The sequence below is a fragment of the Geospiza fortis genome, unplaced genomic scaffold (genome assembly GCF_000277835.1).
Source record: "Geospiza fortis unplaced genomic scaffold, GeoFor_1.0 scaffold1310, whole genome shotgun sequence".
NCBI lineage: Eukaryota > Metazoa > Chordata > Aves > Passeriformes > Thraupidae > Geospiza > Geospiza fortis.
The window spans coordinates 451,681-465,781 of NW_005054534.1; the positions used below are offsets into that span (position 1 = coordinate 451,681).

Genomic DNA, 14,101 nt, shown 5'->3' on the forward strand with positions numbered 1-14,101 from the left:
GCCGAGGCTGCAGCACAGCCGTCCCCTGGGAGGTCCAGTGTGTTGGGGCTATACAGCCCTCATTAACCCGGTTATGGCATGGATAAAAGTGCTGTACATGCATGATAAAAATGTGTTCTTGTCTGCTCTTGCCTGTAACTTGATTTTATTTTGGAAGTGAGTAACGCGTGGGTGTTTTGCTGGCTCTGTGCTGGTCTGCGGAGTTGTCTCACTTCAGTGAAAGACAGAATCATAGTACAGCTTGGGTTGGAAGGGACCTTAAATTATCATCTAATTCCAACCCCCCTTCCATGGCTGGGGAGACATGCTGCCAGACCAGGTTGCCCAAAGCCCCATCCAACCTGGTCGTAATACACTTCCATGGATGCGGCATCTGCAACCCTGTTCCAGTGCCTCACCACTTTCACAGTGAAGAGAAGCTTCCAAACATCTACTCTAGATTTACCTTCTTTCAGTTTAAAGCCATTCCCCCTTGTCCTATCACTGCAGGCCCTTGTAAAAAGTTCCTTTCCAGCTCTCACGTGTCCCTTTAGGTACTAGAAAGCTACTATAAGGTTTGCCCAGAACCTTCTCTTCTCCAGGCTGAACAGCCCCAGCTCTCTCAGCCTGTCTGCATGGGAAAGGTGCTCTGGCCCTCTGATCATCTTTGTGAGACCCTCCTCCAAAAGGTCCACATAATTCATATCTTGGAGGCTCCAGAGCTGGATTCCATACTCAGTATCAGAGCTCATCTCCCTGCCTAAGCCCAGGGCCTAGTGGCCATAAAGCAGATCAGGTGTGTTGAAATCCTTGCAGTCAATTAGAGAAACACCATGTCGCTTCACAGGTACCGACATGTCTGACCACAGTCCCAGGACTTAGTTCTGTTTGTTTTGTTTTTCAGTCTACTTCCACTTCAAACAAGTTCTCAGCTGTGAAAAACAGTGGAAGGGAAAAAAAATCAGCTAAGTGGCATAACAGCTTTGAGAAATACGGGCCTCTGCAAAGCCTTGTCAAGGCTGTCAACAAACAGTTTCCTGTCTTACAAGACTGCTATGTCTTTGGTTGATGTTAGTCTAGTGATTTTTTTCCAAGGGAAAGAAATGAGATCTTTAATGTAAATAGATTATTTTGAGGATTTCTCTTCTCTGAGAAGTTTGAAAAGCCTTTGAATTTCCTTCAGCTGTTACAATTTCTTCTTTAGGTTTGTCATATGGTTCTCAGCGTTTTTGTAAATATACTCATTATTTTCTTGTTTATTTTTGATGTTCATAAAATCTGTCCTACATAGGTTTGAAAATGAGAGCTATTTGTTTTGCAGTTTAATGAAGAGAATGGCAAACAGCCTCAGACTGTGCCTCTGGTGTCCACAGTGATCAGCATATTTAACATGCTCAGCATGACACTGAGATATTACAGCCGATAACAGTTGTAATTGACTTACAGCATCCCTTTCCCTCCCCCCTTCTTTGGATGGTGGGGAATTATCTTTGAGTCCCCAGGAGACTGTAGTGACACAAAGGGGAGAAATGGTAGAAAGGTTTTACCTGCACTGCTTGTGTCGAGGTGGTCTCATGTAGCAGTATGAGGTGATTCAGGTGAAATACAGGGAATTTGCAATGAGGATTGAGTGATACGCCCCATCTGCCCCTACCCCCCCTTGATTCTGAGCATTTATCAAAGGCAAAAAGAGAAATTCAGACTTGGCAAAAGGAGAGTGCCTGGAGCCAAAAAAAGGCATTCTTATTAGTGCTAGCAAAGGTTTACTTTGCTGGCTTATTGAATGAAAACTCCCCTGAGTGTCCAGGCTTTATCCTGTGTTAACAAGGGGCAAAGCTGGCTTGTTGGGAATGGACCGCTGTGTAACGTGTCTGTAAGAGTGAGGCCAAGCTGAATTAGAGCACTGATGAGAAAGGAAAATCTTTGTCTTTTCCTCTCAAATCCTATTTATTTTCTCTGTGAATGATTGTGGTAGACCACTGAGGTGCTGAGGACTGATGGACTAAATTGTGATGTTCCATTGGTAAAATAGTGTCAGTGCACTGTTTAGTGTCATGTCTTGCATAGGTAGATTGGATATTTTGAATGTTCCATTACACTGAAGAGCTGGGAACTCAGGCTGGGGTGCCGTGGGTGTTTCTGGGGTCTTTGTCGATTTTAGGGTACACATTTATTGCTCACTGTTTCAGGCATTCATCGGGCATTAGCATGTAACTTCAGAGCACAGTGCAGCTGAATGCATTGAAGTAATTTTTTTGTAGCAAGATTGGGTGACCTTGGTCAAGTCTTGTTCTTACTGTATTATTCCCTTCCCTCATACTATATTCTTTCCATGTAACTTGGGAAGAAATGTTTTGGGTTAGAAATCCAATGTTCAAGGTGACAATTAACAGGGACTGTTGAATACAGAAATGTAGATAAGACTCCCTGCTACCTTTTGAACATTAAATTGCTTTAATGAAAAGGAAGTATTTTTTAGCCATTTTAGATGGATCAGAGTTAGCCTTTTCTTTCACCTTGCAATATGCAGCTGGTTTCATTGGAGCAGATCAGGCATTGGTTGTTTATCATAGGCAGTAGAAGCAGGCTTATTAGATCAGCAGTCTTGATTGTTGTCAGGGGTTTTTTTTGTAAGGTCTCATAGCTAAAACTCATAACCAGATTTTCTACAATCTGGTACTGTAGCACTAATGTGGCATTATTAATGTAAATCAATTTTTGAATTAGCATATTGAAAACTTAGGAATAACTCATGTTGAATGCATCTGAAGACATGTTCAATGTTGAAAACTAGATTTGTCTTTCATTGCAGATTTGTAGAAAATGGTAGCTCTTGGATCATAAACAGTATTAGTCTCATTTGAGGATTTTACTAATGCGGCTTAGACAGTTTTACTAATCACACTTCACTAATTAAATTCCTGTGTTACAGATTATAGTAAGTTTAACTTTTTTGTTTCTTTAAATTGGGAAAGCCTCATGATGGGAAAGCACGTGGACACATGATTTCTCAGGAGACTAAGTAGTCTATTATATTGTATGAATATATATCTATTCACCCTTGCCTTCTCTGCCCCCTCCTTTCCTCTGCAGAATGGTTCATATATATTACAGAATTACTCAATTTCATAAACTGGGTTATGAAAGGCAGTGGGGGTGCTGCTTGTGTGGCAAGGTAGGTCACACAGGATTTATAAGAAGGACTGCCTGGTCCTGCTAGTTCCTCGGCATGTATGAGCTGTGCAGCTATGCCTGATGTTCCTTACCTCCGTGTGCCTCATCATCTGTAAAGCTAGTACGAATTTTATTTCTGTAATAGGGATGTTAAAGCTTCACCGAGGTTGCAAATGCTCTGTGGTGTTTCTAAAATGATTTGGAAAATTAAGCACTATACTATAAAATACATCAGCATTAGTCTGAATGACTTTTAGCTAAAGAAAAACATCCTTGCTTAGCTGGAAAGATCTCTGTGTTCTCCTTTGTCTTAATTGCCTGAAAAGCTGGATATAACAGGAGGGAAAAGGCAGCTTTTGAGCATGCTGTGTCAGTTGTCCGGAAGCTCTTAAAAGACCCTTTTTTGGCTTTTGAAAATAAAACCTTGGGAAGGTTAAACAGAGTAGAGTTGGAACACGACAGTCCTTTAGAGGTCTTTCTCTTCCAAGATAAAAGTATTTCAAGGAGCATGCTTGGAGCAGCTTTCTCTTATCTCTGGGGTGCTCTTGAGCAATGTTGCGGGGAGAGATGGCCAGCAGTGGCATGTATTCTGCTGCAGTCGTGTTCCGGCTGTGAGGAGTTTCAGAAGCACAGGAGAACAAGGAGGCGAGGCGGGGGCACAGAGATATTCGGGACTTGGAGCACAGCTTATGAATACAGTATGAAGAGATGCCCAGTACCTTTGCAGTGTTACAGGTTTGAACATTAACATTTCTATTCCTGATCTGGCCTTCTTTGACAGTGCATATGAGAAGAATCTTAACAAGGTGAACCACTCTACTTCCAGCAGGGGGTTGTTTTCTTTTCCTGTGGGAGATTGCAGTATGGCCCAGAGGTAGGGATTTAAGTTACAACTGAAATTTTCTGGGCAGCTTTTATTGCACTCTGAAATTCAAGCAAGATTTTGCGCTAGGGAGTTTCTCTTTGCCCCACCCACAGGCTGAAGCAGTCAGTGATGCAGAGAAAATATTTATTAAGGTCTGAGGGGAAATAACTTATTTGCGCAGGACAGCCACTCGCTGTGGTCTCCTTATTCTGTTTACAAAGAAGTAACTTAATACATCTTTTCCTGCTTCTACTCGTTTGGTTTGGGATTTGTTGTTGTTGTGAGATGCCATCAACAGTCTCTGTATCACTGATAGATGGATGGTCAGAAGGATGTGGCTGACAGCAGTGTCTTTAGTCCGAGTGCTCTCTGGCTTCAGCTCATGTCTGGATGCCTTTTTCAGGTTTAGCTTTTGTTATGCTGATGAATTGTTGGAACTGCACGTTCTTTTGCTTAGAGCCACACAGAGATTCTCAAATACAGAGGCTCCATTAAAATTTGTTTGCTGTGAACATGTTAACTTATTCAAAAGAAAAGAAGCAAACCCAAATCCAATTGCATCAGTTTTCAAACACAGTTTCATTTTTTCTTGGGTTTTTAGATAAACATGTGTTACTGATAATCTGTTAGGGGCTGGTTAGTTTATCTTGAATTCTTTTTGCAGCAGCACACTGAGTTAAATTCTATGTCTGTAGGCTACAGCAATCTAAAGAGTACAATATATTGCACAAAACACTTAAAATTGTTCTTTAAAGTGCTTGCAATTTCTTCTTATTTGAATAGTTTGTGCTGGTTTTGGTATTTCAAAGGCATCAATAATTTTTCAGAAACTGTTAGGTCCTTATAAAAGTGATTAAGTCAGTCTAGAAGGTCAAGAACTTTATTCAATTAAAAAAAAAGGCAAAGTGTTTGGCATACATTTTGCAACTATTTCCTAGGGAGATGCTGGGTCTTACGCAAGCGATGCTTTGATTATTGGTTTTATTTTGGACATAACTCGTTCCTCCCCACTCCAATTTAAAAAGACCCACAAGGAAGTGATGACTGAGGATGATAAACCACAGGGATGTCACTATCCAGGTGAAGCTGAAGAAAGATATCTCAAAACCTGAGAGTGCAGTGATATGTTATAGAAATAATGATAAAAGTTGAGTCTCAGGAAGTCCAAATATTCTGGACAGACTGGGAGCAATCAGAAGGTTGATTTAATTTCACTTCTAGCCATTATTATTCATCATCTATTCTCCTGGATTATTCTGATTGCTTACTGAAATTACACTGATTAGTCTGTAGTGTGTGTGGAATAGTTTTATGATTTTTCCTTTGGGTGCTACAGGTGGAAAATTAATCCAAACTCTTCCCAAGATTCTAGCTGAACTATCTCCAGGGCTTTTTTTTTTTTTGGAGATCATGGTGGCAATTTTTTCTTCTTAACTCAGCAGGCGCTCCTTTGTAATTTAAATTTCTGCTGAATGCAGTGCATCCCTTGTGGACTTTTAGATTTATTTTCTTTTAGTTACAAAAGAGTCTCAGCCCAGTGTAAAAGATCTAGAGCTGGAATGTGACTGTGTCCTCATAACCACTTCGGGGTCCTCCTGTGTCTCCGTCTAAATTCAGGTCACACCTTGTACCTCAGGGCACGTGTGTGTGTGCCAGGGAGAGCCACGCTCTGCCCATCCTGCACTCCGTTTGCTATTGCCTGCTTCTTGTTGAAATATGTGTGGAAAAAAAGTACCTGTGACTGGAGAGCACCTATCTGTTGTTGAAAATTGGAAAAAGGTTCATTTTTTTGTATCAATAAACATAAAATCATATGGTCTCAGTTGTCAGTTTTCTTTCATTTCCCTGTGTGAGAGGGGTGCCTCCAGTTCTCTTAAAGAGGAGCCAAGTAAAGAAACCTTCTTGGCTATTTAAAAATTTCCACAGATACACTGCCTTCCTTGAGAGCCAGAGAAATTGTTCCATAATGTTTTTTGTTAATTCCCATCTTTCTCTCCTTGTGGGAAAAAATGAGTGTCAGTTTTGTTACTGTTTGTGTGCTCAGGGAACAAACTTTATCATTGATTATGATTAACAGTTCTACTTCTAAAAATTATCAACATTTCATAGAATTTCTTTATCTGCTATTTTGTGCTCTTCATCCTTTCCACTTCTTCTTGCCAAAAGGGTAAATGTATTTTTAAAGCCCTTAACATGCTCTAGTACTCATAAGAATCATAAGTGGCCCTTGGATCCTGCCACTTAAATTTTAACACAGTCATTGTTACATGGTTTTAAAGTAACTTTAATTTCAGATATCTCAGCAATATGTCCTCACAGTTCTGTTCGTTCGACCTAGCCCAATGTGACACCAGGCTCAGCCCTTTGCATCCATGGTTGCTGCAGTGCTCAGTGTTCTCCAGAGTTGTTTCATATGTCTGTAATATGTAGAGCCAGCTTTCTACTTAAAAATAATCTGTTCTTCTATGGATGTTAATTTTTCTTTAGCTTCCCAAACTCTAATAGTCGGGGCTGAAGCATGACCTAGCTTCACACAGTGAGATATGGAAGAGGATGTGTGTAGTTACTCAGCTGGCTGGTGAGAGAATAGAGTCATTAGCAAAAGGGAGCACTCTGCTGTCAAATCTTCTACCACAGCTACTGCACTCTATCACTATAATTATATTTTTCAAATGCAAATGATAGCTTGAAGAATTTTTCCTTTGGTACATCGTTTACAGGAGCAGTTCAGTTCGTATTTCTCAGTAGGAGACAAATCTTGTCTGAGGCTAAGGACAGAAGAAGGTCTCATCCATTGTTTATTCCCTTTTCTCTGAAGATGTTTATTGTGTAGAAATACAGCTAACTGTGCAGTGATATGAAGAGGCTGCCTCACCAAATGGCGTATTTTGTCAGCAAAGCAGCTGTTACTGCCTCTCTCATCCAAGGAGAGCAATCTTTGTGTAGCATGAAGGGAACGCCAGAACCGTGGCAGGGAGCAGACCTGCTCAGCCTTCCTGCTGGGGGGAGTTGCTCTGCTGTTCTCAGCCACTCCATGTTTCAAGTCCTCAATAAATACATATATAATATATAATACATACATACATACATATATATATAAAATAATATATAGTGCCCTAGATTTAATTTTCCTGTGGTTCTTTAAGGTAGAGAAATGTGGGTTGTGTCAGATTTGTGGAGTAAGAAAAGCTTAGCCAACTCATCTACAGGTCCAGTTTTTTATATTCGGTGCAAGTGTTCTCCCGTTGGTTTTTTTTCACATGTCTTAGTGCAAATACATCAGTAACACTCATGCTTTCAACCTTAACACGTATCATTATTTGGCATTGTGCTTAGTGATGATTGACCTTGAGAGATTACATCCCAGAACCCTGCCAAATTCCCAGCTACAGTGCAGGCATACTCTCAGTTTTTACTAAATATTTCCGTCTTCGTGTGAAGTAAAGCTTGGTATTCCAAATTATTGGTGTTCAGGTACTGATAGATTTTTTTTTCTCCTTTTCTTCCAAATCTTCTGCTACTCCAGGTATGAAGATGAATAATGCAGACCACTGGTTTCGATGATGCTGGGCTTTTATAACTGGATTCATTAAGGAATACAAAGAAAATTCTTACAGGGATCAATAATGGTGTCTTCTGGCTGCAGAATGCAAAGTTTTTGGTTTCTGCTCATTATCAGCTTCCTGCAGTGTACTGAAGGTAAGCTTTAGTTTATTTTTTACTTGTGTTATCAGATGAGTTAAATGGACTGTACAATTAATTTCTGTTAGATAACTTGAAGTTTGAGGATGACAAATTAAATGTAATATATTCTAGGCTTAATTTATAAGACTCAAATTGTCCCTTTTTAATGAAGAAAAGAAGAAAATAGGTTTTTTTAGGTTTGATAGTGTCATATGTTGAAATTGAAGTGCAATGTTCAGGCAAGTGAAGTATTAATAGCCTTGATTGGTAGGTGCCTTATTTTTGGATTCTTCCTGTTTATCCTTCCTTTTCTATTCTCATTGCACAAGAAATGTATGGATATGTTAAATGTGATATAAAACAACTAAATGAAATACCCGTTTTACTTTTCTAATTTCGCTCACTGAAAACTAAATGGCAAACACTTCATTAAGATTAGTGCTATGCAAGTTAAATTCCAGGAAATAAAACTCAAAGTTCATACAGAAATAGCATCTACTTGAAAATATTTTTGCTCTTTTTGGAAAAAGGAAAATACTTCACTGCTATCAAATGTGTTTAAAATAGCTGTTAAATTAAAGAGATGAGGAAGGAAAAAGATTTTTTAAAGAAGTTGCATTATCTATTCTTTATCTGTTTTTTTTTCATAAACTATACTTCATCCAGTTAGTCTGTCTCCACAGCTGTTCTTGTGGCCCTTTTAATAAGCAGAGGAACATGAATGAAAAGGAAAACATGACTTATGAATTTTTAGTTGCAAATATTCGTATAGAATTTGAGGCTGGTTTTGGGTGTGAGCATTTTGATTGACTAGATTGCAGGTGAAAAGATTGGGTTAGTAATAAAATAGCATCTCCATGCTATCTCACATTATTCAGTAATTGATGTATAATATACAGAGTTCCTTCCTGCATCTTTGTCATGATCTCACCAGTTTTTAGAGCAGATATGCACGTTACTCTGTCAAAATTCCCTATATTTTAAGGCCAGATTTTCAGAAATACTTCTGAAAAACTACCCTGCCTCACCCTCTCTTTCTTCCTAAATTTATATAAGTAAAAAGGAACTATTATATAAATAAAAAGTCCCTAAAAATTCAAATATTTTCTGCAGCCTTCCATGCTCACTGCATCATTTCCTAAGCTTTCTTTGCAGCCTTGCCCAGCTGGGGCCGTGCTGGCAGACAAGCTTTGCCGAGATGGGTTGTTCATCTGCATGTGTGAACACACACATCTCAGGGAGCCCATCCTCGGAGCCCTCCTGCCTGTTTCTGAACTTGGGGAAGTCTCATTGCACTGAAATCGCTTCCACAGTCAGTTCCCCATCCCTCCCCTCCTTCTTAAATGTTGCCAGGATGTAGTAGGAAGCTGAGCAGATCTGAGATGGTTTCATGCTTGGTGGGAGTCCTGCTCTGGGAGCCGCTGCTCTCGCTGCCCTCGCGCTGCCTGCCCGGGCTGGGGACTTGGCTGTAATCTTACTTGTACAAACAGCTGGAAGAGAAAATGCTTTCCAGCCTCCTTCATAGGTAAGAAAGGTAAATGTGGATTAGGAGATTGGCATTATAAACTTTATGACTAGCTAGCTTGGTAATAGCTGGTGCTAATTATAAATGCACTTACATTGCAAAAGTGGTTGCACTAGGTGAAACCTAAGGTGTAGGAAGTTGAGACATCTATGTATGGGGGTTTTTCTGAAGTTTTAAAACACTAAGGTTTTTTAAAATTATTATTATTGCAATTGTTTCAGATCTCTGTACTTAATGCAATTTACAAACATTCAGGTGCTTGCAGTTTAATGCTATGTGATGGTTGAAAACATCTGAAAGCAGAAAGGAAAAGCAGACGAACAACTTTCTGTGGTTTGGTTACAGTTGCAAACAGCAGGCTGTAAAACATGTTTTATCTGCTGAGTTTGGAAGGGAAAAAGTCAACTGAGAACTTCTGCAGATTGAATTTTTACCATTTGCAGAAAGTTAATTTTTATTGTCATCTGTAATATTTCAAGTTCATTTTGTTCTGTCCCTGTTTTTCTTGCTTTTAGTAGCCAGTAGCAATCTTTTGATGCTTCAGTTGTGAATTTACTTTTTTTAAGTCTATACAAGAGCTGCTTTTTCAGCTAAAAGAAACAGGGAAGGAAATTGGGAGCAGATAACAGAATCATACCAAATTAATTGTAAATTCTTAAAATAAATGAAATACTGTGGCTCTGTATACTGGAAATGAATATTAATATAGAGTTGGCTTCCAGCCACAGAAGAAAAATGAATACTGCATTATTACACTTTCTCACAAAATTACATTGCCTTCTGCTTCAGTAATAAGAGATGCCAAGTATAACATGCTTTAGTAGCACTTCATGCCTGGAAGTATGAACATGAACAAAGGTTAAAATAAGAGCATCTAACTTTTGCTAGAAATAAGAAAATCTTTAATTCTCTTGCTTGGAATGTAGTTTTTTTTATAGAAATCTGACGTGTACATGAAGGTTGTTGCAGTTACTGGGAGAGATAAAACCTGGCTGAATTCCCTGCTGTTTTAATGTTTCTGTACAGTTTAATGGAGAGGAAGGGGGGGAAATGATCCTGGGTGTGGACAAGTGATTCATTTATTCATATAATGAAACATTTCCCAATCAAGAAAAGGCTTTATAACTCTCACAGCCCTAACTTTACCTCACCAGGGAATTGGCAAGCAGGCACAGTTATACGAAGGCTGTAATTTTCTTTTAGTGTTGCCTATCCAAACAGGAATCGTATCCTCAGATAAGAAGGTCTTGGTTTTGCTTTTTTTTTTTCCTGGCTATGCAGTCCAGATGGGCTTGCTTTTGAAACAGTCCATTCCTTCAGGTAAAATGCACCTGGAACAGACAAGTACCAACAGCTGGACAGGAAAACCACATTGAGTTATTATACACTGCTGGTACATCTGATCAACAAGAAGTCAATATTGTTGTGTTTGTTGTTTCTGCCATCAACAGCAAACATTGCAGTCCTAAATGAGGAAGGGACAAGAGGCTGGAAAGAGGAATGAGAAGCTCAAGTCATGAGCTGGAGTATTATTAATCTCATTTCTGAAAGTTATTTTTCTGTCTCTTTTTCTAGCGCGTTTTATATAGGCATGTCTTTCAAATTACGGTTCTATTGCAAAGGCAGACTGAAGGGACTGCCTTGCCTTGGGAAGCAGTTTGGCTCAGCCTTGGGCAGGTGCCTGTGGGAGGCCTGGCCTGGGCACTCAGGGTAAAAGCAGAGCTCCCTCTGCACTGTGCCAGACCCCGTGTCTGTCCCATCCCATGTCTGTCCCACGCCATCAGGAGGGGATTCCTGCTCAGTCCCATGCACCTTTACTTACCTGTTTCCTGCAAACACTAGGAAGTTAATTACTTTTGACACCACCTCTTTTTTTTTTCCCCTTCCTAATTAGGTGAAATCATCTAACAAGTTAAAAATTATTTGAGAAAATAGAGAAAGCCAGAGAGTGAGATCACACACGTCTTGTTTCCATAGCAAAGCAGAGTAGAAAGCATATTATATGTGTTATTGGTTTCTCTTCAAGCAAGTTAAGACAGATACACTAATATGCATATGAAAAAAAGATGTCAGAGCTAAGCATTCTGGTGTAGATTGGATTTTGGACAGTACAGGTTTCAGTATTTTAAGCTTTATCTTGCTTACAAAGTCCACCTTTTTGACTAGCTTTTGATGCTGTTTGTTTTTATTCTTTTCTGCTTCTTGAAAATCACAAGTGCCTTGGAAGTGCTGAAATAATTTTCTTTGCTAGCATTCTATTTTAACCAAGGTTTAATACAATTTAAATCCATTTTATTATGAATTATTATCTATGGTTTGTCCAAAGGAAGAAGCATCATGCTTTCATTATCTATTTAATTCTGCTTAATTAAATGGAATTAATGTTATTTAAAGAAATCCAGCTTGTCTTTGCTTCTGAATGTTTGTTTTAATGAGCATTACACTGAAAAGGATATATTCCTGTAAATTCCAGCTATGCCCGCCAAAGAGCTGAGTGCTGAGTTGGAAGCAGTTCTAAGTGCATATTCAATGTTAGTGCATTTACTGAAGAAAATGCTAAATACAGATAATGTACTTTGGGCCACTACAAAGGTATTTGCTATTTTAGTGTATTACTCCAGCTCTTCAGCTTCCTGTGAAGCCACTCAGACGTGGAATGTCTAAGGCGCATGGCACAGGTACTGAATAAACAGTAAAAGCATGTCAGCTTTCCTACATGCTTACTAGGAGTATTAGTAGGACTTTCCCCATGATAAAAATTATAAAAATCTTGTACCATGGCCTTGAGTAGAAATCAGCTTCTGTTAATTAGTAGATTTAGGTTCTGCAAGGAGCGAAATCCATTATGGCATCAGACCAGAGCAAAGAGGAGCACTGATTTAATTTCTAGCCATAGAAATATCAAGAATTTATCACAGTGAGGGCTCTGTCAGGCCCCCAGTTAGTAGGAACCACTTGGTTTACAGAGCTTACAAAGCATCCATAAACACACCCAGTGTGCTAAGGCCAGACTGGTATTGCCCACTCCTTGGAGGACCATTCTAATATGCTTAATGCTGTCTTTATTTGTATCATGTATACCTGATATGGTTTAGGATTCTTTTGCAAATGTTTTTTTTTTTTTTTTCTTAATTAGTTAATGCAGATTATGAAGAATTTTTCTGAAGAAAACAACTGCTGCTCTGGTTCCTGTTTTCTGTCCTGAAAGATCATGCCATTTTTTAGTGGGGTTTTCTGGTGCATACATATCTGGGACATCTTTCTTTTCTTTTCTAATAGAGGGCCAACAAATCTTCTAAAGAGAAAATTTATCTAAACAGCAAGACCAAACTTCTTAAAGGAGAACGTCTGTTAAGCTTTTCAACTGCATTTCCAAAAAATAGAGACTGACAGACTACCCAGAAAATCCAGAGATACTTTAACATGCTGGTAGTGACTAATCTCTTCTATATTCCCAGACTACTGAGGTTTGCAGGATTCTATGCTGTAACATTACATTTTTGAAACCAAAGCAATACCATCACTATTGCAAAATGTGGAAGAACCATGCAGAAGAATGCATGAAGAGCCATTTTAAATACTGTACTTACATTTAAATGAAAACTTGCTAGGAAGTGTTAGTGTAGGAGTCTTACAGTTTAAGCAAAGAAAAGAGTATAAATGCATAATTACTATGAGATGAGTAATAATATTACTATTTTGATATGCTGTCTTCTCAGTTACTGAAAAACATTGTCCTTTATGAGGGGAGATTTTTCATGTTGTTGGGCTCTGTGTTCAGAAGAAGAAAAAGCCCCTGTAATGTGTAAAATGATAGAAGTGCAGTGTGTTGTGCTAGGGGCAGTTGCTGTATTAGAGCCCTCTAAGCTGCTGCTGGAGTTCACTGTCTTTGGTTGCTGTAACTTGGTGGGTCTCAGAGGGTGAGGTGAACTGTGCTGGTGAGCAGTGCAATGAGAGGGGGTTTATTTAACCTCCACCTGACCTGCACCAACATCATTGCCTAAGGGGCTTTTCTTTTGTTAAATGTAAATCGGGGAATGTTTTAGATTAGTTTATTATGACAAAGGGATATTTGCAGGAATACAGTAGCAGATTTTGGACATGTTTTTTAGAAAGCAGATAGGCTTTATTAGTAATCTACTACTAAATATAAGAAAACATATAGTTTATTTTTTATTGAGTTGTATTTAAAAAATCTTTAATTATTTTTCATTCCTGTTTTTTGTTGAGTGGAAGAATGCTGCTGGCCTTGGTAACAAGTTTTTTTATATAGTTTTAACATTGTTTTATATTGCACTTTCAGGTCGTAGTGTAAAATGTAAGTATAACTGCCTGAAGCATCTGATATCAACGAATGCTTCAGCACTGGCTTTCTTATTGCATTTAGTGTCCTTATGATCAAATTATAAAAATTATCATAAAGTATAATGATTTTAGATTTAATATTTGTTGCCAAGTTCTACAAGCACAAAATGGGTTTTATATTTGCAAGCAGATCCATTGATGCTCATGGTCTACTTCTGAGAGTAAAAGGCACAGAAAGGAATAGTCTGTGCTAATTGTCTATTGCCTGGATGGATGTCTTGATAGCAGGAAGCATATGTAGGATGAAGGCACTACAGAAAAAGGACTTACACAAATGGCTCTAAAATGTCTTTCATGTATGTGCCCATTTCCATGTTTATGCTAGTGTTCCAGATTGTGTTACATGAGGAAGGGGAGATAAAGCTATCCACAGAAATTCTTGTCTTGTCCATCCACACTCCCATTATAAAGGCACTTAATAATATAGGAGCTCCTGACAATGGCAAAGACACACTTAAAAATTGTCTGACATTTTGCAGTGGTTAACTGGTGTCATCTTTATTCACCAA

At 38.8% G+C, this 14,101-nt stretch overlaps 1 protein-coding gene across 1 annotated transcript in view; it reads left to right on the forward strand.

Annotated features, from left to right (window-relative positions):
* The window catches only part of ADGRL2 (adhesion G protein-coupled receptor L2), a 165,034-nt gene that overhangs the window by 30,349 nt on the left and 120,584 nt on the right, over nucleotides 1-14,101 (forward strand). The window contains exon 2 of the mRNA XM_031063819.1: nucleotides 7,545-7,717. Within this exon, the coding sequence (XP_030919679.1) occupies nucleotides 7,645-7,717 (73 nt within the window). The 5' untranslated portion in view covers nucleotides 7,545-7,644. The remainder of the gene's footprint in view (nucleotides 1-7,544; nucleotides 7,718-14,101) is intronic.